General features: G+C 36.3%; 1 protein-coding gene across 1 annotated transcript; it reads right to left on the reverse strand.

The window, feature by feature from the left end:
* Positions 1-18,077: 18,077 nt before the first annotated feature.
* On the reverse strand, positions 18,078-18,802 carry LOC123245707 (splicing factor 3B subunit 5). The gene has a single exon (XM_044674708.1). It carries the CDS (start codon positions 18,663-18,665, stop codon positions 18,405-18,407), a length of 261 nt encoding a protein of 86 aa, XP_044530643.1. The 5' UTR covers positions 18,666-18,802; the 3' UTR covers positions 18,078-18,404.
* Positions 18,803-25,595: the final 6,793 nt, after the last annotated feature.

A 25,595-nucleotide genomic window follows, 5' to 3' on the forward strand; every position in this document is an offset into this window, starting at 1 on the left:
CTTTGAAATATAGAGTACTTATCTCTTTGGTCCTTAGCTTTCTCATCTATAAAATTGGGTTTATACTAGATAGCCTTTTCCAGTTCTACTGAAAATTATGATCCAAATGATATAGATGAGAACTAACCATCTAAATAAAACCAACACAGTGGATAGAGTACATGGCCTGGAGTGGGGAAGTTAGTTTGTAAAATTAAAATTGTGAGACTGGCCACAAATTTTATTATTTTATTAATCAGAAAGGAATAGGGGAGAAGGATGAGAGAGAGGAGATAGATAACTTTTATGGAAGATTTACCCTAATCTAGTTTCTCCATTTAGCTTGCTGTTCCACAGAAGCCATGTGATCCTTCCCTTTCCAATCCAACATGAAAGTCCAGAAAGCTCAGTTTATAAAACTTTCTCTCTGCCCAATGACTCTCACACATCATGCCTAGTGAGTCAACTATCTCCTTTCTCCTTTGCTTGGGCTGCCCAGGTGGCCACTGAACCCTGTTTGCCTCAGTTTACTCACCTGTAAAATGAGCTGGAGAAGGAAATGGCAAACTACTCTGGTATCTTTACCAAGAAAACTTGAAATGGAGTTACAAAGAGTGACACAAAACTGAACCAACTAAACAATAACAAATCATCTAATCAACCTCATTTTGCAGATAAGCAAACTAGTCTGTAAACTAAATGGAGAGTTTAATCAATTTTATCTATAGTTATGCAAATCTAGGTTTAGAACTGAATTCTAGTGTTCTTTACACTGCCTCTCCAATTTCCCATCTTAATTCACTTCTCTCCATATCTTAGGCCTTTTCTTTATCCTTCAGTGACTGAAAAAGACAAACTAAAACATTTTTCTTACATCCCAAATGATGTAATTGGCTTTCATATACCCAATATAGCCATAACAGTTGTTTTGCTAAATCATACTTAAGTTTTCATTTATCTAGGCAGTATAGTGTATATGATTCATATATTTTATAGTCAGTAGTATAATGGGAACCAGGCTGATGGAGTTCTATTCCCAGGGCATGCAGTGTATTCTCTGCTTGCTTCCACCTTGTCTGGAAGAGGCTGGAGTCTCCACTTTTGAAGAGGCATGATGACATAAAAGAAAAGAACTCTGGTTCCTGATTTGGAGTATGCACAATTTGTAATTAGTTCTATTAAGATAATAATAAAGTGAAGAAATGAACTACTGATTATCTCTATAACTTGAAGTGGGGTGCATTCAACAAGTACTAACCAGGTCAAAATAATTTCCTTTTCTCTGTCACTTTTTTGCTGACTTGTGTGAGTACATGGCCCTGAAGTTGCTTCTGTTTGTGTGATATTTATTCTTCCTGCTTTTAAGTGAAAGTATTGGAGATGGCTACAATCTTATGAGTTCTGAAAAATCAAAACAGAAAGGGCCAAAAATCTAAAAGCTGAACAATGGTGAGGCAGCAGCCCAGTTCCTCAAGAGCAACTGACTTAACCCTCCCCAACGGAAGTAAGAGACACAGATTTATCAATCCATCAACCGTGCTGCATTTGGAAATGAATTTAGTGGGATGAACACTATATAGAAACTACTTGTATTTGAACCCACTCTCCCAGGGACTGAGGAGCTACTATAGGGAAGAATGTTCTCCTAGGTGAAGGAAATGGTTTGTAATTTGTTCTTGCTATATTTTTGTAGTAAATATCCCTTTGTAAAAAGCTAATTGGTGTTTTTGGTTAAGTGATATTGATACACTAGAATGGGACTTAAGCATCAAAGAAAATCCCTCCATTGTTTCTGGAGGTGGTATTCCTAGAAAAATCAGTTCTTAACCTGAGGTTAATCACAAAGGCATTCATGTATATATAGATTTTAGGGAGTCTATGAACTTCAGTAGAAAATAAATTACATTTGTGTTTTTGCTAATCTTTAACTGAAATGTTGCATTTCCTTCAGTTAGGAATATTCTTTAAAAAGCATTTTTCTGGGGGCAGCTGGGTAGCTCAGTGGATGAGAGCCAGGCCTAGAGACGGGAGGTCCTAGGTTCAAATCTGGTCTCAGACACTTCCCAGCTGTGTGACCCTGGGCAAGTCACTTGACCCCCATTGCCTACCCTTACCACTCTTCTGCCTTGGAGCCAATACATGGTATTGACTCCAAGACGGAAGGTAAGGGTTAAAAATAAATAAATAAATAAACAAAAAGCATTATTCTGAGGAGTCCATGATACAAAAAAAAAAAAAAATTAAAGAATCTCTGACCAAAAACTAAGGGAAAGGGTGTGTCTAGCTCTGGAAGAGTCAGTTCAGAGTCTCACTACAGTAGTAAGATGCTTGTCAGGTATTAAGAAAAGGATAACCAGTGCATAATACACATTCCTTTGGTCTCCATGCAATGTTTAGAAAGCTATGTGATGGCTGCCCCCCTCATATTAGGTGAGTCCCCAATGGTGAATTTATGGAAGGTCGAAGATGAGAGATATATAGGATGAGATAGAATGAGAATGGTAGTGATCTATATACCATTGGAAGATCAATCAAAGATCAATCAAAGGTCAAAAAAGAAAATTCTTGGTAACTCTAGGACTTTTGCATATTAATTTCCAGTGTTAAGTCATTCTTAACAGCAACTTCGCTTTCAGAATTACTGCTTAATATTACCTGAAATTATCTTTTTTAAAGAATGGGAGTACAATGGAGCAATGTAGAAGAGCATCCCTTAACCTTCACAAATCTCTACCTGGTAAGTTGTCTTCCTGTGGCAGTTATATTAGGTTTGCTAACCAATCAACCAATGGATAAATTAGCCCTATAGTGGAATAGCCAGGGCAGTACACCAAGATCAAGGGGAAGCCAACAATTTAGTCATTCTGAATTTGGAGAACCTTCCTAATAGTAACTGAATCCAGCAGCAATGTACTGAAATTCAACCACACTCAAGCCAACAGACCAAAACCTGGGAATGAAATTTGTTGAGCTCAGAGCAGGACAGCATCCCTGAATCACACCAATTTGGGAGCATTGAAAACTTTCAGTCTACTTGAATGAGAAACAAAAACATCAAAATGACAGAATCTCAAACCAGAGATCCTACTAAGAAGTGAGTAGAGCCCAAAAATGCTAAAATAAAATCCAGGCAAGAAATGGGCTAGAAAAATGAACAAACAAAAAGAACCTAATTGTAAAGACACAAACATGGAAAAAAGATAATGACATGAAAACATCTATAAACAAAGCCTCAAAGAAAAATGCAGAATAGACATAAGCCAAATAAGGATTCCTAGAAAAAATTTTAAAGAGCAAAATCTAGAAAATCAACACAAGAGGAAAAAGTGGATAAGAAATGAGAGCTATCAAGAAAATTATGAAAAGATAATTACATTATACTTCAAGAAATTATAAAAGAAAAGTGCCCAAATACTTTAGAACCAAAGAACAAAGTAGAAATTATCCATAAGTCACCTCCTGGAAGAAAACTCAGAATGAAAACTTCCAGAAATATTATTCCAAAATTCAGAGCTTCTTGGTCAAAGAGAAAATACTTAAACCGTTCAGAAAGAAAGAATTCAAGTACTGTAGAGCCACAGTCAGGATCCTATAAGATTTTTCAGTCATCACTCAATAGGAACAAAGGACTTGGAATAGGATATGCCAGATGACAAAAGATCTAGGTTTACAACAAAAAATAATCTATTGAGTATAATCCTAAAAGAGGGAAAAATGGATATTTCATAAAATAGAGGACTTCTAAGCATTCCTGATTAAAAAAAGATCAGAGTTAAATAGAAAATTTGACATTCAAACACAGGACTCAAGAAAACCATAAAAAGGTAAAGATGAATGAGAAATCATAAGGAACTAAAAAAGGTTCGACTGTGTATTCTCACATGGGAAGATGATACATGTAACTCCTCAGAACTTTATCATCACCAATGGTTTTAGAGTCAGATCTAGGTGTGATTTTGTGATGTTTGGAAAATCTCAGAAAAAAGAGGTTAGAATGGAGGGAAAGAATGGAGGAAAGTACCTTATGTAAATGGAGCATGCAAGAATTTATACAATGGAAAGGGAAATGTGGATGGAGCATACAACATGAACCTCACTCTTATCTAGTTCTAGGAGGGAAGAATATGTATACACATTGTTAGGTACAGAAATTCATGGAAGCAGGAGGGAAAGAGATGAAAAGAAAAGGGAGAGGAATAAGAATAAGGGTAGATTAAAGAAAGCAGGGGTTAAAAGCAAAACAGACCCTTTGAGAAGGGCAGAGTAAGAAAGAGGATAAATGTAAGAGAATAAGATAGAGGGAAATATACATTTGGCAATTATAACTGTGAATGCTAGGATAAAACTCAAATATATAGTTCTTAAAAGTTTTACAAAGTGCTTTATTTATATTATCTCATTTGATTGTCACAACAACCCTAGAAGGGCGAATCACCTAACTTTCAGTCCTACAGGCTACTCTGTAAGGCTTCAAGTTGCAGAGAAGGTATTGATCTCCATTGGTAAATCAGTAGGAGCTATATCTATTAAATCTCTAGTCCTATTTTAAAAAAACACCCTACAGTCCTGTGATGTAGGTGCTATTATTACCCTTATTTTACAAAGATGAGGAAACAGACAAAGAAGTTAAATGAATTGCCCAGGTCACACACAACTAATGTCTAAACTGAGGTAAGGTTCAATACCATTTCTTTCTGATTTATAGTCCACCACTGTGGCCACTATTCCATGATGTCTCTTTAATTAAATATGGTCTTTAAATTGATTTTCTAATAGTAACTGTCAATTACATTGTGCCATTCAGATTTTCTTACCTGGTCAGTATTGACCTGCTATTGTGACTATAATAATATATATTTCAAAAAAGGGCTAAGGGTGTAGTTTTTAGCTATGTTATAGGCTTTTTCTCTACACAAACATAACTAGTTTTAATGAGGAATAATGGTCTTGGACTCATTTGAAACATATTTTAAAGAACTAAATTAGTTGGCCTATGAATTCTTTTTCAGTTGTTTGAATACAAAGCATGTAAAATATAAATATAAATACATTTAGTGCATTAAAACATTCAGATTCTGTTAATAAAAGGAATAATTCTTAAAACTTTCTCTGCTGCTTTTCAGATTTAAAATTATGCAAATTATATAATTTACTTTTAGCACAACGTTTCTCATTTATCAATGCCTATTTTTTTTATCAAACTAAGTTTGTCTGAATATAAATATAAGATTATCAAAATCCTTGACTAAATCCCACTTCTACTTTCCTCACCCATTTTCTAAATTGATATCTCTATGACACAAACTTTAGCAGCAAGAAAGTTAATTAGCACCACATCTCAGTGTATCTTTTCCCAAAAAGTTCTAGGGCAGAGTAAAATGGGTTAACAATATTTTGGCTTCACTGTGTCTCTGTCGTTAAAAAAAAAAAGCATTGTCTCTGAAGTCTAACACTAATTATCTGCTAAGTGCTTTGCCTCAGAAGAGCAAGAATCTGGAGGAGATAAATGAGAAGGGAGATGGACCCCAAACCCAGAGGGAATACTGAATACAAATAGAGAAGAGATCAACTCAACCTCATGAAAATACTTTTATTAATTTCACACAACTGGGACTCTAAATTATGGGTCATTTTAAATTACCTGGGAAATTGTTTGGATTTTATCAGTCAGGGTTACAATGCTATTATGATACCACTTGCAAGTAGTGTTAGTGTGTTCCTAGCAAAGTTCACTTTCTTTAACTCAGTGTTTGTTTTCTTTTGTTAGAGTTAATGTTTAATGATTACATGCACTACCATGTAGTTTTCTATTTCTGGTGGGAATGAATAAGGAGAAAGGGAAGGAGAAGCAGAATTACTACATTGACAGCAATAGGAAGTAGAAAGACAAGCAAGAATAGCAACCAGAGATTGATGATGAAAGATTGGAAATCATCATTGAAAATCAGAACAGGTGATGACAGAAGTAAAAAAAACAGGGGTGGAAGATGGAGACATTAATGTGCATAACTGAAAATCTATGATTATGAGATTTTCTTGAGTTAAAAGATTGGAAGCTGTTCCTCTTGTGGCACATTCTGGCCTTAAGCACTGGTTTGGAAGTCACTTTGGACCTCTAGTTCCTTTCAATTTATTTAGTATTAGATCATAGCCTTGTTATCCTGCAACTTTTGCAGAAAAATGTCAGGAATCTGCTCTAGTAAGGATGGAAAATAGAAATGCACTTTGGTTTGGACAAGATGTTTCATTATAAAAAGGATGTAAGGGCTAGAGACTAGGAGTTCAATGACTAGATAATATTTATTGTGAAAGGGCTGAGGAAAGATCAATACTATATTTGCTACCCAACACCTCCAGGAGAAATAGCAGAAGCAGAATAGAGATCTATATACAATGTTTGTTGATCTGACCAAGGTCTTTGCTGAGGGCTTGGGGAAGATCATGGCAAAATGTAGCTATCTGTACAAGTTCACTGGTATTGTGCACTAGTTTCTTTTTTTTTTAAGGTTATTTATTTATTTAATTAGTTTAGAATATTTTTCCATAGTTACATGAATCATGCTCTTTCCCTTCCCTCCTCCTAACACCATCCTGTAGCCAAAGAGCAATTCCACTGGGTTTTACATGTGTCTTTGATCAAGAAAGTCTCTCTTGGAGAATAGCGGAGAGATCTCTTCTACCTTCCTTAGAGAGCCACATACAAAGGAAGCTCTCTTCCTTATATGTATGTGTGTGTGTGTGTGTGTGTGTGTGTGTATCTTTGTAGGTTAATACCAAAATATTTTTAAACATTTTGTAGTTTTTGTTTTTTTTTAAATCCTTGTACCTCGGTGTATTGTCTCATAGGTGGAAGATTGGTAAGGGTGGGCAATGGGGGTCAAGTGACTTGCCCAGGGTCACACAGCTGGGAAGTGGCTGAGGTCGGGTTTGAACCTAGGACCTCCTGTCTCTAGGCCTGACTCTCACTCCACTGAGCTACCCAGCTGCCCCCATTTTGTAGTTTTTTTAAAGGCATTTTTCTTACTCTCCTACATTTTAATTTTATTAGAAATATAAGTTCTAATGATACATGTAAATCCCAGTGGAATTGTTTGTCAGCTCCAGAAGGGGGGAAGGAGGAGGGGAGGGAAAGAACATGAATCATGTAATCATGGAAAAATATGCTAAATTAATTAATCAAATTAAAATTAAAAATGAAGAAATAGAAGTGCTATGATTTTATTTTTTAGTTTGCTACTAATTGTTCAAATAAACTTTAAAAAATTGAATATTTGGGATTCTCTAATTAAATTATCATAATTACTGTGTAACCCTACTTTGCCAAGAGATGAGAAACTTTTAAGCTATGCCGTACTAGAGACCACTAGTTAGCAACATTTAGGAACTGGGACTTCTGGGACCATTTTAAGAGGATGAGCAATCAAGCCTTGGAGTTCAGAGTTTGAGTTGGAGAATTCATATTATATATTGAGACAATGTGAACATGTCAGGGTTAAGCACTGAGTCAGGTTCCTTGGCATATGCTACCTCATTTTCCTACAGAAATGTTGATAGGCCACTAATCATGTGGCTACCAGTCAGGTTGTTATTGTAACAAGACACTGCTTTAAATTGAAATTAATGTCCAGTGAGACATCTCCCTTATTCCCCTACTTTTATGTATGTATGGGGGGGGGTGGCAAATAATGGGAATGTATCTCCCATTTGCTGCCCCATTCCTCTGCAGTTTTTCATCTTTCTTTTTTCTACAAGGGAGAAAGAGTTAAGAGTAAAAGAAGATTTCTGCTGTGGCAAGTATCCAGTGAATTTTACCTCTCTATTTTGCCCTCAGACTATTCATTGATATATTTTATTTCTTCTTTATACATAAAATAAAATTAATGGCAATTAATTTTTGTTGCATGATCAATGTTAGGAACATGAATAAAATTTTACTGAAGGGATGAGCTAGATAGAGAGACAAAACTCTGCTTCAGCATAAGATATTTGGAGGTGGTGGAGAAGGTGGCATTCTCTATGAGGCACACTGAGGTAGTACTCTTAAAACAGCTCATATTTTAAACAGCTATGGGCATAAATACAAGTAAGGGGCTCAAATGTTCAGAAATCTCATTTGATAGTTAACCCTTTTCTGTCTATTCACAAATATCTTATGCCAATGACCATAGCAAATATGACAGGTAATATAAATCATGAAGCATTAACAAATCAGTCAACAAATCTATCTATAATGTGTTTGATATTAAGTTAAAATGATGCCACAAACTAAGGGGAATAAGATAGTCCTCGTCCAATGAAGGCTGATAGCCTCGAATTAGAAAAAATACCAATAGAACAGATATAGGATGAGATCCAAAAACAAATACATCTATCTTCTGTACATATATGTTATGTAATATTTATGTGTATATGTGCTTAATTTACCCATTTATTTTTTGAATATTTTTAGAATATTTTAGAATATGGTTTATATTTTGTGGGAAGGCAGGCAGGAAGTAAAGATAAAGGTCTGTTGAAAGAGTAGGGGAGTGTGATATGAGGGAAAGCTGGAGGACTAGATAAGAACTGGGAAGAGTGGGAAGGAGATAAGGGAAGTGAGGAAAAGGAAGAGGTGACAACAGGAAGGAATTGGTATAGGTCCAAATGACAAGTGAGAAAAATTGGCTGACACAGCTTTAGGGAGACAGATGGCTCTTAATTTTGCTCTAGGGTATATAGGATATAAAAATACTTGTAATGATGATGATTTTTATAGCAATATATGCTGTTTTATCTTTCTCAGTACCTTTAGTGATTATATCATTTGACCCTCGTGGTCTTATAAGGTGGGTAAAGGAAAATCTTGATTTCATCTTACAGTGTTGGAAATGGCAATATAATGATTAAAAGATTAATTTAAATGTATTGGAATGAATCAGTAATAGGGCTGGGAGTAGAAACTGGGAGTAGAAACTGATCCTAATCCAGTGCTCTGAGATGGGCAGAAGTGGGACATGAAAAATGACAGCACTGTTGTTTGTAAGAATATTCTATATAGAGCAGTTTATTTCTTACTGGAGTTTTTGAGGTTATGTACCACCAAATAGATTTCCAAAGATCTAATGGTGATGGTGGTAAACTTTGAGTGATATGAATGGCAATCACCCACCTCCTCCAGGTTTTATATTTTCTCTGGGGACTTGCTTCTTCACTGTTTTATTTCCAATAAAAAGAGTCAGTTGTTTTGTTTTGTTTTCCTGGGATTGAAATAGATTGCATGTGGAATTATGGGAATATATTAGCAGAGATGCAAAATAAGATATAAAACTAATAAATAATGTACCAAACTAAGCTTCAAATGGGTAAGCTTAATGTAAAAAGTCCATGTCATTAAAAACAACAGTTGGAAAAAAAAACAGAGGAAGAATTAGCTTTCAAATCTATGGTTTAATAGAAAGTTCATCACCAAAAAAGGAATAGAAGCTATTCTAAAAGTCAAAATAGACAATTTTTTGCATAAAAAATTAATATAACTAGAATAAGAAAAGAGAGTCTAATCTTCACATTAATTATTTCTAATAAACATCTGATATCCAAGAAACATAGGGAATTGATACTGATTCCTACGACCAAGAGCCATTCTCTAAGACAAATGGAAGTAGGGAGGCCAATTATGAAACTACTGAAGTAGTCCCATGTGAGAGATTATGAGGATTTGAACCAGTGTAGTGAGCCATGTGAGTAATGAGAAGGGAGATATGACTTCGTTTATTCAAACATTTAGAGCTCTTTCTAGTCAAAAGAAGAGTGGCAAATAATTTGATTTGATTTAGTTATAATTTCATCCATTAAAAGGTAGAGAAATCTACACAGGGAAATTCTATTCTGGATCTGGTTCTCACTAATGGAAACTAGTTACTGGGGGTACAAATGATAGAATTATATGCCAACTCCCTTCTAGAGTTTGTATAGAAAATTCAAACATAGATTGACACGCACCCTAAATTTTGAGAATTTCAAAGTTCAGAGGAAATATAGGTTGAATCTCATGAAGTAAAATGATTCAGATCAGTCAGATTATGAAGACTGGATAATGCTCAAGAATGAGATTTTGAAGACACAANGATCAGTCAGATTATGAAGACTGGATAATGCTCAAGAATGAGATTTTGAAGACACAAAGAGAATCAATTCCAATTAGGAGAGCAAGTGGGATTTGTCTGAAGATACTGATGTGAATACAAGGAACTCAAAAACCAAAGCAGATTTTAAAAAAAAATGTACAGAAGATGGAAACCATGAGGGAACTCAGGCAATGAAACTTGACTCAGCTAAATCAACCCAAGTTGTCCTCAGATTCTTGAATGTCCTTCTCCTGCTTAATGACTATGTAAATCTTTTGTCTATGATTGAATGATCTACAAGAATGTCATAGTGTTCCAATATCAAACATTAACAACTAGGGGGCATCTCATATTATTCTCGTGATAAAATGAAGAGAGGTAGATTAAACAATAACATAATTAGGCAGATTTAAAACTTATTAAATCAACAGACTCAAATAAAATTTCAATGTCAGTATGGCAGGAGACCTCCAATGGAGTACCCCTAAAGATCTGTACTTGGCCTTGTGATGTTTAGCAGTCTTATCAATGACATGAATAAAGATTTACATGCTCATCAGATTTTTTTTCATGGCATAAAACTGGAGGGAATAGTAACACACTGGATGATAGTTATGACCCTAAAAATCATGAAGGTCATACTTGTGGTTCAGAGGATATGTTCTTGGTTTTCTAAGTCAATCCCATAGGGATCTGTTTCATTTCAAATTTGATATCATCTGTCTTGATCAGTAAGCTGAATCTAATAAAATGAAATTTAGTAGGGATAAATGTAATTTTTACACATGGATACAAAAAATCAGCTTCACAAGTACAGGATGAAGGAGGCATGGTAGAGGTTTTAATGGACTTTAAGTTCAATATGAATTAACAATTTGATGAGTCAATAAATAAGCTAATGAAATCAGATGAGATGGGGATATATTAAGAAAGGCGTAGCATCCAGGAATAGGGAGATGATAGTTTCAGTGTACTCTGTCCCAGAGCATCATATTCCATTCTGGGCACCCCAGATTAAGATAAACATTTATAAACTGGAGAGTGTTCAGAGAAGGACAACCAAGGCCTTGGACAAAAGGCCTTGAGTCTATTTTATATAAATAGTGGTGCACTGGAGCTTGTTCATACCACCTAAAGAGATCCAATTGTTAAAATTTCGTTGTAAGCATTTATGCCTTGAAAACCGGTAAATGCTATGAATCAGAATTTGATTTATTCTTTTGTTGACTGTCTAGGCTTTAAAAAGTTATGGAGAAAATGTTAATAATGTAGATTAAATGTTAAAGTGTGTTATACATATTTTTTCTTGACAGCTTTTAAACATTTACCAGAGCAACACTGCATATAAAGATTAATTGAACTGAGGTTGTTTAGCTCAGAGAAGAAAAGATTCAGGGAAAATACTAATGATAGCTATCTTTAAATCTATAAAGGCTGTCATATGTCATGTTCTGTTTGGCCCCAGAGAGCAAAACCAGGAGCAATGTGTAGAGAAGTCAGAGACAAATTAGGCTTGGTGTTGGGGGGAAATCCTAACAATTAGAGCTATTCAAAAGTAAAATGGAATGCCTCGAAAAGCCTTAAGTTCTTCCTCTCTGAACAACTTTAATGATAGTCTGGGTGACTACCTGTCAAGTATGAAAAAGTAGGGATTCTTTTGGGGTATGAGTTAGATGAGATACGTGCTGAGATCTCTGAATTCAAATTCTATGAATGCATAATTCTTGGTTTGGGGAGATAGTGTGAAGTAGAATCAACAAGACTTAGCAAGTGATCAGATGTATGGGATAAAGGAAAGAGAGAATGAAGAATCAGGGATGGTCGTGGTGTTGAGAACCCGACTAGAAGGATGATGTTGTCCTTAACAGAAACACAGAAGTTAGGAAGATGAATGGGTTTGGGAAGAAAAAATCATGTTATGTTTTGGACGTGGTGAGTTTAAATTGTCTAATTAAGTTCTACCAGCTTAAAAGGTCCAAGAGGCAAATGGTGATTTGGGACTGGACCTTGAGAGAGAAAGAGAAACTAGAGATGAATCTTGGAATCATCTCCTTAGATCAAGAGATCATTTTGTTTCTAACTTCAACTGCATTTCTAACCTAATTCCATTTTTAATCCTAACTCTAACTCTTGGTAGCTTCTGAAAATGCAGCTTTTGTTGAATGATGAGAGAAATTGCAGTAAGTAACATGAGAGAAAAGTGGAAAAGGCAAAATTTGACAATTTTTTCTTGGAGTTTTGTTAAAAGAGATCTAGGATAATCTAGATAAATAGTTTTTATAAGAAGAAATACAAATGATAAGCAGTCATATGAAAAACTTCTCCAAATCTCTAATAGTAAGATAAATTGCCAATTAAAACAATTCTGAGGTTTCATTTTACATTCATCAAGTTATCAAATACATAAATGCCAGAACTAGTTAATGTCGGAGGAGCTATCAGAAGACAAACACACTAACACACTTGATGGTAGAATTGTGAATTACTCTAACTGTTCTATAAATCAATTTGGAACTATGAAAGAAAAGCAATTCAATTATTTATTATCATTGACTCAGAATTACCACTCATTGGCCCATGAGGATAGGGGGCCACATATGTGATTTGATTGGTATAGAAGGCTCTTGATGACAAAACTTCATCTACCAATGTAGGTGAGCCCCTTTTCTACAATTTAGTCTTAGAAATAATTTTCTTAGAACCTGAGAGGTTAGATGATTTGCCCACAGTCATCTAGCAAATGTATATTAAAGGCCAGAATTAATGTAGGTAGTCTTCATGCCAGCTCTCTCTCTCCACAAGCCAGATTGCCTCTCATCTTGGATAGATACTCAAAGAAAATCAAAAAGTTTTATGCCAAACCACTTCTAGTAGCACTTTTTGTGTTGGCAAAAAACTAGAAATACAATGAATGCCTGTCAGTTGGAGAGTAACTGAACAAACAGTGGCATTATGGGAGCAACAGAATATTATTGTGCCATAAAAAACAGTGAATAAAATTTAGTCACTTGGGAAGACCTATGTGAACTGATTCAAGATGAAGTAAGCAAAACCAAGAGAAAAACACATAAATAAGAGTTCTTTTATGTATAATCACTACATATATATGCAAATTTTTAAAATAAATTAAAGGAAAACAACATGAGATATTGGAACTCTGAGATGATCATGATCAATATGGTCAATGATTATAGTCAATATATCAATGGTAACACTTCTGTATTGGAAGGGAGGGTTATTATTCTGGTAGTGATGAAGGATTATAGTGAAACAAGTTTCTAAAAAGCAGCCATGAAATGACTGATAAAGTAATGATAAAGTGCTAGACTTGGAGTGAGGAAGACCTGAGTACAAATCTAATCTTAGCTACTTCCCTGTAAGTCTAAGCTATTTAACTTGTCTTGGTTTCCTCAGTTGTAAAATGGGGCTAATTATAGTACCTCTCTATAGGGTTCTCATGAGGATCAAAGAAGATAGCATTTGTAAAGTCCTTTGTAAACCTTCAAGTGCTATATAAATGCTAATTATTATTATTATTGTTATTAAAAAGAAATCTATTGAGAATGGTCATCCTAGACCAGGTGTTAGATATTCCAATAATATGTGCCAAAGATGGCACAATGGCATATGATCAATATTCTGACACATGGGTAAAAGTGTTCCCACCATGCTCTTTTTTCTCATCATAAGTGACAGGCAGACAGCTCTGATACCCATTCAGAGGTGGCAAGGACAAACTATTGGGTATCTAGAAGAGGATGATTGGGAGTGGAGAGTGGCAGGAACAGATATAAGGCTATTGAGAACCTGTTAGAAGAGCTTGTATGTTTAACTTGAAGATAAAAGAACCTGAGAAAAAAGAAGAGCTGTCTTTCAGGATCTGAATAATAGCTATGTAGAGGAAGGATTCTATTTATCCAGTTTGTCTCCAAAAGGTACCAATGGGTGGAATTTGCAGACTCCAGTTCAATGTGAAGGAAATTGTAACAATCAATAAAAAGAATGGGTCACTTCAGGAGGTAGCATTCCATTCACTGCTGTCTATATGATGAATGGATGGAAATGTAGAAAGAATTCATGTTTTGGTAGTGATGAGTACAATTCTGTGCAAATTCATAACCAGAAATTGTTGCCAAGATCTACCAATTTTACTTTTGTTACATATCTCAAATATATTTCTTTCTCTCCTCTTATTGCCACCACCCTGGTATAGACCCTTATCACCACCTACATATTGCTACTGCAATAGCTGGCTGATTGGTTTCACTGCCACGTCATTACCTACTCCAGTTTATCCTCCACTCAGCTGTCAAAAGTAATCTTCCTTTGACTGTCATTCCCTTTTCAATAAACTCCAATGGTGCCTATTTACCTTCAGGATTGATTATGAAATTCTGTTTAGCATTAAAAGCCCTTCATAACACGTTGTGTCCTCTCTTCACCCTACTCCCATCCCTTCCCAATCTTCTTATAATTCACCAATCACACTCTCCAATCCAGGGTCTCTGGCCTCCTTCCCATTTCTGGAACAAGATGTTACATCTCCTGACTTCAGGCATTTTCACTAACTGGCTTCCATGCGTGAAATGCCCTTCCTCCTCATTTCCTTTAAGTCCCAACTAAAATCCCACCTTCTGCAAGAAGCCTTTCTTAATGCCTCTGTATTCTACTGCCTTCCCTCTGTCATTTGCTATTTATCTTCTATATAGCTTATTCATTCATAGTTGTTTCCATGTTATCCTTCTCATTAAATTGTAAGCCCCTTTAAAGGAAGTACTGTCTTTTGCCTTTCTTTGTAGTTCGAGTGCTTAGCACAGTACCTGGCACACAGTAGGCACTTAATAAATATTTGTTAATTAAAAAGTTAACTAAGACCCCAGAGAAGAAAAATAACTCGCCCAAGTTTATAGAGAAAATCTAAGTCAACTATTTCTGAAATTGAGGGATGGAGGAAGGGGGAAATTGAGCTTATTAAATAGAGCATAATAGTTAAATAAGGGCTAGGATTGTGGAAGATCTTGAATGTCAGGTGCAACAGTATGAACTGAATTTTGCAAAGGGGAGCAGCCAATTGGAGTTGAAGCTGGCCTCACAAGGTTCCGTTTGGGAGGGGCCAGTGAAGGAGGGAATTTGGTGAAGGTTCTGAAGATTCTAAACTGCCAACGGCCAACTGCCAATGAGGGTAGAAGACATTCAAGCTCTCAGGTGGGCTTGGGGTAGATGGTTGAGGGTGGCCAGGTGGGATCTGGACAGGAATTTAGATCTTCTGAACCCAAAATTCAGGGGCAATCTAGAGATTTCAACAGCTAAACCTTTCTACTGACTTCATTGCCAACAAGGAAGAAACAGAGAGTTGTGCTCCATAACTGGCCATAGTGCCTGGAATACAGGGGAGAGGACACTTGGCAGACCCTTTCTTGATCCATCTTGTACCCCTTCCTTTCAGTTATTCTCCTGTTTGATAGCTAGTGTTAAGGACAGAATGTTGTGAGGAGAGGGAGAGTCAGTTTCCGAGTCCAAGCTACAGAAGAAACCAGATCTGCTCTCTTGTTGTGGGGTTCATAGTTGATAGAGAAGTTATTCCTGTACCCTCCTTCCTCAAAATCCATAAATAACCCTTACCCTGTTATTCTGAATTCCCTTATTCTTATAATAAATCTTTATTAGTTCATTAGTGGTAGTTTGGGGCTGTTACTTTGTGGGGAAGAAGACTGATCTTGGGCTGAGGGAAAGACGAATACCAAACACCATCTTGAAGGGCAAAGCTACTAGAATTTAGGAGTTGGGAGGCTTGTCTCAGTATTTCTGGGACTGAGGATTGGATCCAACTCACTAGGGTCACAATTGAACTCCAACACCTTCCTTCCTTACGTTTTCTTTTATAGGGGAAAAGATTTAGTGGCCAAAGCCTGCCTTGGTGACTCAAGTTCCAGCTATGCTTATGCTATGTTAGCAGTAGGATCTTGGTCATGTCAAGAACCCTGGACTTCTCAACATCCCCATGCAAATTCTTGACTTTCAGACAAACTACCAAATTAAAAGAATTGGACGGTCCATGAGTTGACTTCCACCTGGCTCCCAGATACCTCCAGAGAATAGTCACTGAATGTTTTTGAGTGACATAATCTAATTTGTACATTACAAGGTTGGATTTGTGAAGGGACATCACTGGAGGCAGGAAGACCAGTAAAGTAAAAAAGGTCTGAGCTAAGAAAGACAGAAGGGCAAGGAAGACTGATATAGGAGAGATTGTAGAAGTAGAATCAAGATTTGGCAACTGCTTGAATGTGGTAGGTGAAGGGTGGGTGAAGGCTGAAAGGTTAAACCAAAGTTTTGAGTCTGGATGGCTATAAAATACCATCCTCAATAGAAATAAGGAAGTTAGGCAGTAAATATTTGGGTTGGGGACTTTGGAGACCAGAGCTTATAATTAATTCAAATCAAGACACAAATTTTTTTTTCCTTTAAAAACTGGGGACCAAGTAAAGAATCTCTTTTTTCCAACCCTTTTTGGTTGGAGTCATTTCAACCTGAACAAGAATGAAATTCCATAAGTGCTCATGGATTTGACTGGTCATGAGTTGCCAGGTCCACTATGAGACAAGTTTTTTACATGTTGTATAAACAAGAATAGTATAAAAACCCAAAGACAGCCATTTCTCCCAAGTTGGCAACAATCTATATTTTAGAGTTCAGGTTAACATAGCATTTCTATTCTAGTGTCATCTGCTGACCTGTGTCTGGAAAGAATAATGCTAACACACTAGTCAAAAAAGGACTAGTTCAAAGGATCAAATTACATTTCATTTTCATGTATTTTATATTAACTTTTAAAGAATAGTTTTTGCCCTCCCTTTAACTGTCTTTATCATTAATTATTAATTAATTTATCATTCATTTTTTTGAAGTTAAAAGCAAATGTAAAACTGAAATAAGACATGCAGCATGTTTCCTCCTACATTAGTTCCAATTCATCACTATTATCCTGACAGTGCTTGGAGACCGTCTACACCTACTCTCCCTATTCTGCTTAGCATCTAGGAACTAGATATTTCCAAATCCTTTGGCCCAAACTCTACCCTGATCTTACAACCTTTGTGAAACAATTAAAGAAAGATGAGAACTACAAAACCTTGACCAGCCAAATCTCACCTTCATTCATTTGGATACTTTCCTCAGCTCTGATGTATGTGCCACTAATTTATAATTTAGCATGTTATTTTGCATTATCTTTTTTATGCAAACATCTTCAGCTTAACATGCCACTTAGAGGTAAAGTTTTTATACCTTTAAATTCCCTTCAGGTGCCCTCTATAGAACAGCAGAAATTGGCTGTAAATGATTTGTAAACAAATTCACCTTAAGATAAAGAAAGGAAACCTGGGACCTGTGCTCTCTGTGCTGCTTATACTCATTTGTGGCAAAATATTAATAAGCTTTCCTGTAGACAGAAAGCCCAAATCCTAAGGAAAACAAATGCCCAAAAGCATTTCTCAGAAAATGAACAGGAGTTGAAATGTGAAAGATAAGTATTCTGTAGTAATCAAAGACATCATACTACTGTTTGGACAAAACTGAAGGCAGAATTCGACCCCAACATTGGTTAAGTACTCAATGAGCATGATTCAAGTCACCTTCCCACCCCAGGAATTAAAACAAGGGGAGGGAAGGGGGAAAAGCCTGACACAAGTCAACCTCAATAAGAAATACTGGTGTGTTAGTAGCTTCCAAAGGAAACTGGTTCTTGTAGTGGTAAAAAAAAAAAAAGTGGAGTCCTAGGACCTGGGTTCATATTATTACTCTGATAAATAAGTAACTTCTTGACAAGGCCTCGGTGGTCTCACCTGAAAATGTGCTTATGGGGCTATAGATGACTTCTAAGAATACTTTTCAAGCTTTCGACCAATCAGCTTTGGATAAGTATAAACCACTATATCTGTCACCCATTTGCCAGTCTCCCTTGTGCCCAACAAACATACACTCTTACACTTTGGATTGCTCAATAAAATTTCAACTTTATGAGGGAATGAAAAACACACCAAAATCTAAACACAAGTTTTCAAATGAATCTCCCTCTCCAGAGTCGTTGTCCGGGCATTCGCCAGCATTGAGGACACCCCATAAGCACAGTCCCTGGGCTCTTAACAACCAAATGGATCCGGCAGAGGAACCGTGGCAGCAGCAGGACGACGCTGCCTTTTGTCGTAGAACAGAGATCAGCGCAGGTCTAGTGGGGCTTGGTCCTCGCGAAGCAGGAAACCAGAAAGGGCCGACGTCTGAGAAAGGGGCTTAGCCAGAAGGGGTTGGGAGGACCCCGGGGGTTCAGTTCTCCTCGGGCTTGTCAGCCGGAGGACCACACGGCTGCAGCATCTTCTCCATCAGGTTGAAGCGCACGCGCGCTTTGCTCTCGTTCTCTGCGATGGCAAAGTAGTTGAGGAGGTCGAAGTGGCCCATGTAGGAGCAGTACGAGTCGCGGTGCTGGTTCACCAGCCATTCCCACTTGGTGGTGTCAGCGTGGCCTGTGCCAATGTACTTAGACTGCAGATGCTCCAGCTGGCTGTGGATGGTGTACCGGTCCGTCATGGTGGCGAGGACGTGTCCTGCGCTGCTCGTTAGTTCAAGAGGCGCACCTCACAATCGCGGCGTTTCCCGGGCAGAGCTCGTTCCCGGAACCCCCAGAGAAAGCCAGAGAGAACCCAAAGCTACACGACGGGACTCGGGCGTCTCAAGCGTTAGACGTCACAGATCTGGGCGCTTTCCTAATTGGTCTTCCCGGAAACCGGATGCGGAAGCGGGGGGGGGGGCTGTCTTTATAGACGCGATCTAAACCTCATTAAAAGCATTTTCAAAACTACAAATCCCATCATGCTTAATCACAGGCGCGTGGCGTGCTATCTCAACTCTTCAAATTACTTTCCTTAGGTAATGTTGCAGCCTGGGATTTGTAGTCTGCGCAAGATCCAGCTTAAAGAAAAGAAGTGCCTGAGATTCTAAGATTTGTTCCTTGGGAGAATGTTGTGACTTGATCTTTGTAGTTCTAGGCCTAGGTAGGCCGGTTGCTCAGTGACTGTGAGGTTAGTCCGTAGTTCGTGTACTGGTGCTGAGTGACCCCTCACCTGAGAAAGCAAAGAACTTGAGCTATAGAATCCAGTCTGAGACTCGAAAGAGGCCTGGGACTTAATGTCATTGCGGGCATATTTAACCATTGATCAGCGAACTTTTTTTTTTTTTTAAATATTTTGATAACTTAAAAAATATAATCGGTTCCCGTCGTAATGCTATGGATTTTCTTTATATATTTCAGAACATTATTCTGAGAAAGGATCCAGAAGTTTCACCAGGCCACAGGAATCTGTGACACAGAAACGGTTAAGAATCCAGATCTAGCCCAATGCCTCCATGTTGCTATGTTGTCTTCCCTATTTGAATGTGCGCTGCCCAAGAGCAGGGACAGTGGTTTTTTCTGGGGTTTTTAATTTTGCTTTATATGCCCAACTGCTTCTTAGCTCCGTAGCAGGCACACCATTAGCAGTTAAATGCTCTTTGACTTGAAAAAGAATCTTTCAAGTTTTTCTACAAAGTATTCAAGATTTCATTCAGCGTTTACTTGAAATTTAATGAGAAAGATCACTTTACTGCCTTAGTTTAAGGCTCTAAGAACACTAAGAACTTGTGGGGATTTTTTGTTGTTGTTGTTTTTGCAATTTACATCCATTGTTCTTGTTCTGGCCTCTAGAGCCAAGCAAAATAAATCAAATTTGTGCTCCAGGTCATAGTCTTTTCAAATACTTAGCACTTAAATCCAGTGCTCCCCAAGTCCCATCCAGTCTTAAGTTACTCATTTTTTTCAGCCAGTCCTCAGAGAAATTAAGTCTTCCACCACCACTTTTACTTCCTTCCTCTGGATCAAAGGATCATAAATTAATGCTAAAAAGGATCTTAGAGATTCCAGCTCTCTCATTTTACAAATGAAGAAACTGAGGCCCAAAGATATGTGTTAAATTTGTATAAGTAGCAAATAGCACAGTTAAGATTAAAAATTAGGTCCCTTAATTCTAGGCTCAGTACTTTTCCCACTGCATTACAATGTGGCCTACACTCTCCAGCTTCTAGAAGCTTAAGTTCACTCTTACAATGAGAACATGCCTGCCCTTATAGACTTCCCAGTTTTGGTTTGATGGAGACAGAAGATGGCAATAATATCACTTCCTTATTCTTGGACACTGCCCTCCAGTGCAGTAGAGGATTGCACATAATGAATATAAATATTCTTGGTTACCATATCACACTATTGACATATTGAGCTTTCCAACGCCTAAAATCTCCAGCTCTTAAATTTTTTTTTAAATTAACTTATTTGATTAAATTAATTCTTTCATCAGCATCTATTTTTTTGCTGAAGTTGAGTTATCAGAGGATATAAACTCTAGACTGCCTTGGTTTTCATCCAGAGGGCTGGTACCATTCATTCAGTTCCCACTTCAGTCTCTACTCAACCATGTACCTTCTCTTGCTAGGCTATGGTAGATCTCCAGTATATCCAATATACAGGTGACTGTGGCCTCACTGACAGTTCAAATGCTCATTGCGCTGCTACCTGGATGTCTAAGAATCACAAAGAGAAGAAAGAAATACAAAGCACTGTCATCTCTGTAAATTTCTATGAGGACTTAATGTCTTGGAAAGGCAGCTTTGTCACTTAGCTGTGTGACTTTGGGCAAATCACCCTAAAATAAGGGGGTTGGATTAGATGGAATCAAAGGTCCTTTCTAGTCAAGCCTACATTCTGGTTCTTTATGACATCCAAGTCACTCCACCCCATTCCTCACTCCAAACACAAACACAAGGGGGAAACACTGTTTCGCCATAACCAGGTATTACATCTGAACACTATGCCAGTCTGATTTCTTCTCTGCCTTGACAGTTATGGGAATAGTATTTCTGTTTTAAGATATAATGATATTTTCTGGTATCATCTGTTCTTCCCTGAGTTGGGGAGAATGTTTTCCAAAATATTTTCCAAAAACATTTGGGCTTTAGTGCCTTAGTATTTTGCTAAAGACCCTGTATTCATGCATATTCTCTAAAGGAAAACTTGTGAGATTAAGTAATAGGACATACTGATTTTGAATGTATGGAAATGGTAATGGTGTCTCTCTATTCTCTACCCTTTCTCTCTTCTTCTTTGATCAACCTCATCATTGCCAAATCTCTGTTATTTGGGATTTTCTTGAGAATATGTGATTCTTTGACCTCTCCCCCTCCCCACTCCAGGTTGCTTAAGGATAAAAGTGGGTATAAGTATGTAAAGACAAGTGTTGTTATAATGCACTTGACCCTATCCCTTAAGGATTACTGGGAAAGAAACTACACAGACCTTGTCAAAACTATATGGCCCACTAACTACTAAAATATTTTTAACAGCTCTTTTTGCAAAGAATTGGAAACTTAGGGAACAGATGAACAAATTGTGGTGTATGGTTGTAATGGAATACTATTGTGCTTAATAAATGACAAATAGGATGTGTTTAGAAAAACCTGGAAAGACATATGAACTGATGCAAAGTGAAGTGAGCAGAACCAGGAGAACAATGTATACACTAACAGAATTATTATATGATGATCAACTATTGAGGACTAAACCATTATCAAGCAAAGCAAGTTTCTAAGACAACCACAAGGAACTCATGATGAAAAGCACTCCATCTTCCACTTTATTTCCTTCGTGAGATTTTTATTGTATGTGTGATATATGTCTTCTATCATCTCATGAGCAATAGAGAAATTTATATTGCATAAAAGCACTGGTATAACTTTTATCAGACTATCTACCACTGTGGGGAAGGGGGAAGAAGGAAGGAAGGGAAAAAATCTGAATCCTAAAATATCAGAAAACAATTGTCAAACATTGTTTCTATATGTAGCTGAAAACATAAATAAGTTTTTTAATGAAAAAAAAATGAAAGGTATGTCCTGTCAAAACATCTCTACACTTATCAGAATTAGAAACTGTATATTTTGTGACATATAACATGAACACATTTTTTATTTAGGGAAACTTGTCAATATATGTATATTCTGTTTTTAGCTTTTTAAAGAGTTTAGGGGTTTGCTACAGAATAGTCTAAATGCCCCCCCCCAAAATGTGGTCCACAGAAAACTGGAAACAAAGTATATATCCATTGATTAAGGGATGGCTAAATAAATTGTGGTAAATGAAGGTCATGGAATATTACTAGGCTATAAGAAACAACAGATATGAAGAATTCAGAGAGATATGGAAGACATGAAGAGTAAAGGAGGAGCAGGAAATGAATATGCAAAATAACTACAGTAATATAAATGTAAATACTGTAACAACAAAAAACAAAAGTTCAACATTGTTTAAAAGGATCAAGCTTAGTTTCGGCTAAAAATTAAGAAAGAAAATATACTTTTATCCCTTTCTTATGGAAGCAGAGGACTATGGGTAAAGACGTGTATTTGTATGTAAGATTGAATTGATATATTGATTAATTTTGCCAAATTTTTTTTATTTTCAATTCTTTGTTACAAAAAATTATGAATAGGGAATGAAGGAAGGATATTTTCAGGCATGAAAGTGATATAAAAAAACAGGAGATAATAGTCACTTAAAAAAAAAAAAAGAAAATGTGCCCTACATTAAGTTGAGTAGTATTATAGAATGCCTTAAGTAAATATGGAAATGAGTAAGATGAATGTAGTAGCCACAGGGATATTGAGTGGGGTAGCTAGGTAACATGAGTGAATGGAGCTTTGGCCTGAAAAATCAAGAAGATGATTTCAAAGCTTACCTCGCATATTTACTATGTAGTTCTAGGAAAGTTCTAACCTCTCAATCTCAGTTTCCTCATTTGTAAAATGAGGACAATGATTGTACCCAACTGACAGGGTTGTTGTAAGAATCAAACAAGAAATATTTGTAAAGCATTTTACAAACCACAAAGTGTAATATAAATGCTAACTGGTATAATGTAAAAATATAGTCTTCTTCCCCCCACCCCCAATTGGGGGTAGCCTTTAAATTCTCACCTGGGTCTAATACGCAGGGTTGAAATTTAGTCTGTTATTCTTTAGGGGAAGACTACTCACCAGCATCACAATATCCAGTAGTAGAAGCTGGTATTTTGAAAAAACAGATAAAATAGACAAAGTACTGGTCAATCTAATAAAAAAAGGAAAGAAGAAAACCAAATTAATAGTATCAAAGATGAAAAGGGAGACCTCACCTCTAATGAAGGGGAAATTAAGGCATTGCCTACCCTTGCCACTCTTCCACCTATAAGTCAATACACAGAAGTTAAGGGTTTAAAAAAATTTAAAAAAAAACAACTATTTTGCTATATGGCAATAAATATAGCAATCTAGGTGATATGGATGAATATTTACAAAAATACGAATTGCCTAGATTAACAGCAGAAGAAATGGAATACCTAAATAATCCCATATCAGAAAAAGAAATTGAACAAGCCATCAAAGAACTCCCTAAGAAAAAATCACCAGGACCTGATGGATTCACAAGTGAATTCTATCAGACATTCAAAGAGCAACTAATCCCAATACTATACAAATTATTTGATATAATAAGCAAAGAAGGAGTCCTACCAAATTCCTTTTATGACACAAATATGGTAATGATTCCAAAGCCAGGTAGATCAAAAACAGAGAAAGAAAACTACAGACCAATCTCCCTAATGAACATAGATGCAAAAATTTTAAATAGAATATTAGCAAAGACACTCCAGCAAGTGATCAAGAGGATCATCCACTATGATCAGGTGGGACTTATACCAGGAATACAAGGATGGTTCAACATTAGGAAAACCATCCACATAATTGACCATATCAACATTCTAACAAACAAAAATGACATGATTATCTCAATAGATGCTGAAAAAGCCTTTGACAAAATACAGCATCCATTCCTACTGAAAACCCTAGAAAGTATAGGATAGAAGGACCTTTCCTAAAAATAATAAACAGTATATACTTAAATCACCAACAAGCATCATAAGCAATGGGGATAAATTAGAAGCCTTTCCAATAAGATCAGGAGTGAAACAAGGATGCCCATTATCTCCTCTATTATTTAACATTGTATTAGAAACACTAGCAGTAGCAATTTAGAGAAGAAAAAGAAATTGAAGGTATAAAAATAGGCAATGAGGAGACTAAGCTATCACTCTTTGCAGATGATATAATGGTCTACTTAAAAAATCCTAGAGAATCAACTAAGAAGCTTGTAGAAATAATCAACAACTTTAGCAAAGTGGCAGGATACAAAATAAATGCACATAAATCATCAGCATTTCTATATATTTCCAACACATCACAACAGCAAGAGATAGAAAGAGAAAACACCATTTAAAATCACCCAAGACAATATAAAATACTTAAGAATCTATCTACCAAAACAAACACAGCAATTATATGAACACAACTACAAAACACTTTCCAAACAATTAAAACTAGATCTAAACAATTGGAAAAACATTGATTGCTCATGGGTAGGACAAACTAATGTAATAAAAATGACTATTCTACCCAAATTAATTTACCTATTTAGTTCCATACCTATCAAACTACCAAAAAACTTTTTTACTGAATTAGGAAAAACTATAACAAAGTTCATCTGGAATAACAAAAGATCAAGAATATTAAGGGAAATAATGAAAAAAAAATGTGAAGGAAGGGGGCCTAGCAGTACCAGATAGTAAACTGTACTATAAAGCAGTGGTCATCAAAACGGTATGGTACTGGCTAAGAGACAGAAGGGAGGATCAGTGAAGTAGACTTGGGGTAGGTGACATCAGCAAGACAGTCTATGATAAACCCAAAGAGCCCAACTTTTGGGACAAAAATCCACTATTTGATGAAAACTGCTGGGAAATTTGGAAAACAATATGGGAGAGATTAGGTTTAGATCAACATCTCACACCCTACACCAAGATAAATTCAGAATGGGTGAATGACTTGAATATAAAGAGGGAAACTATAAATAAGTCAAGTGAACATAGAATAGTTTACTTGTTAGATCTCTGGAAAAGGAAAGATTTTAAAACCAAGCAAGAGTTAGAGAAAATTACAAAATGTAAAATAAATGATTTTGATTATATTAAACTAAAAAGCTTTTGTACAAACAAAAACAATGTAGCCAAAATCAGAAGGGAAACAACAAATTGGGAAAAAATCTTTATAACAAAAACTCTGACAGGGGTCTAATTACTCAAATATACAAGGAGTTAAACTAATTGTATAAAAAATCCAGCCATTCCCCAATTGATAAATGGGTAAGGGACATAAATAGGCAATTTTCAGATAAAGAAATCAAAAGTATCAATAAGCATATGAGAAAGTGTTCTAAATCTCTAATAATTAGAAAAATGCAAATCCAAACAACTCTGAGGTATCACCTCACACCTAGCAGATTGCTAAAATGAAAAAAGGGGAGAGTAATGAATGCTGGAGGGGATGTGGCAAAACTGGGACATT

Source organism: Gracilinanus agilis, chromosome 4 (assembly GCF_016433145.1).
Source record: "Gracilinanus agilis isolate LMUSP501 chromosome 4, AgileGrace, whole genome shotgun sequence".
NCBI classification, from domain to species: domain Eukaryota; kingdom Metazoa; phylum Chordata; class Mammalia; order Didelphimorphia; family Didelphidae; genus Gracilinanus; species Gracilinanus agilis.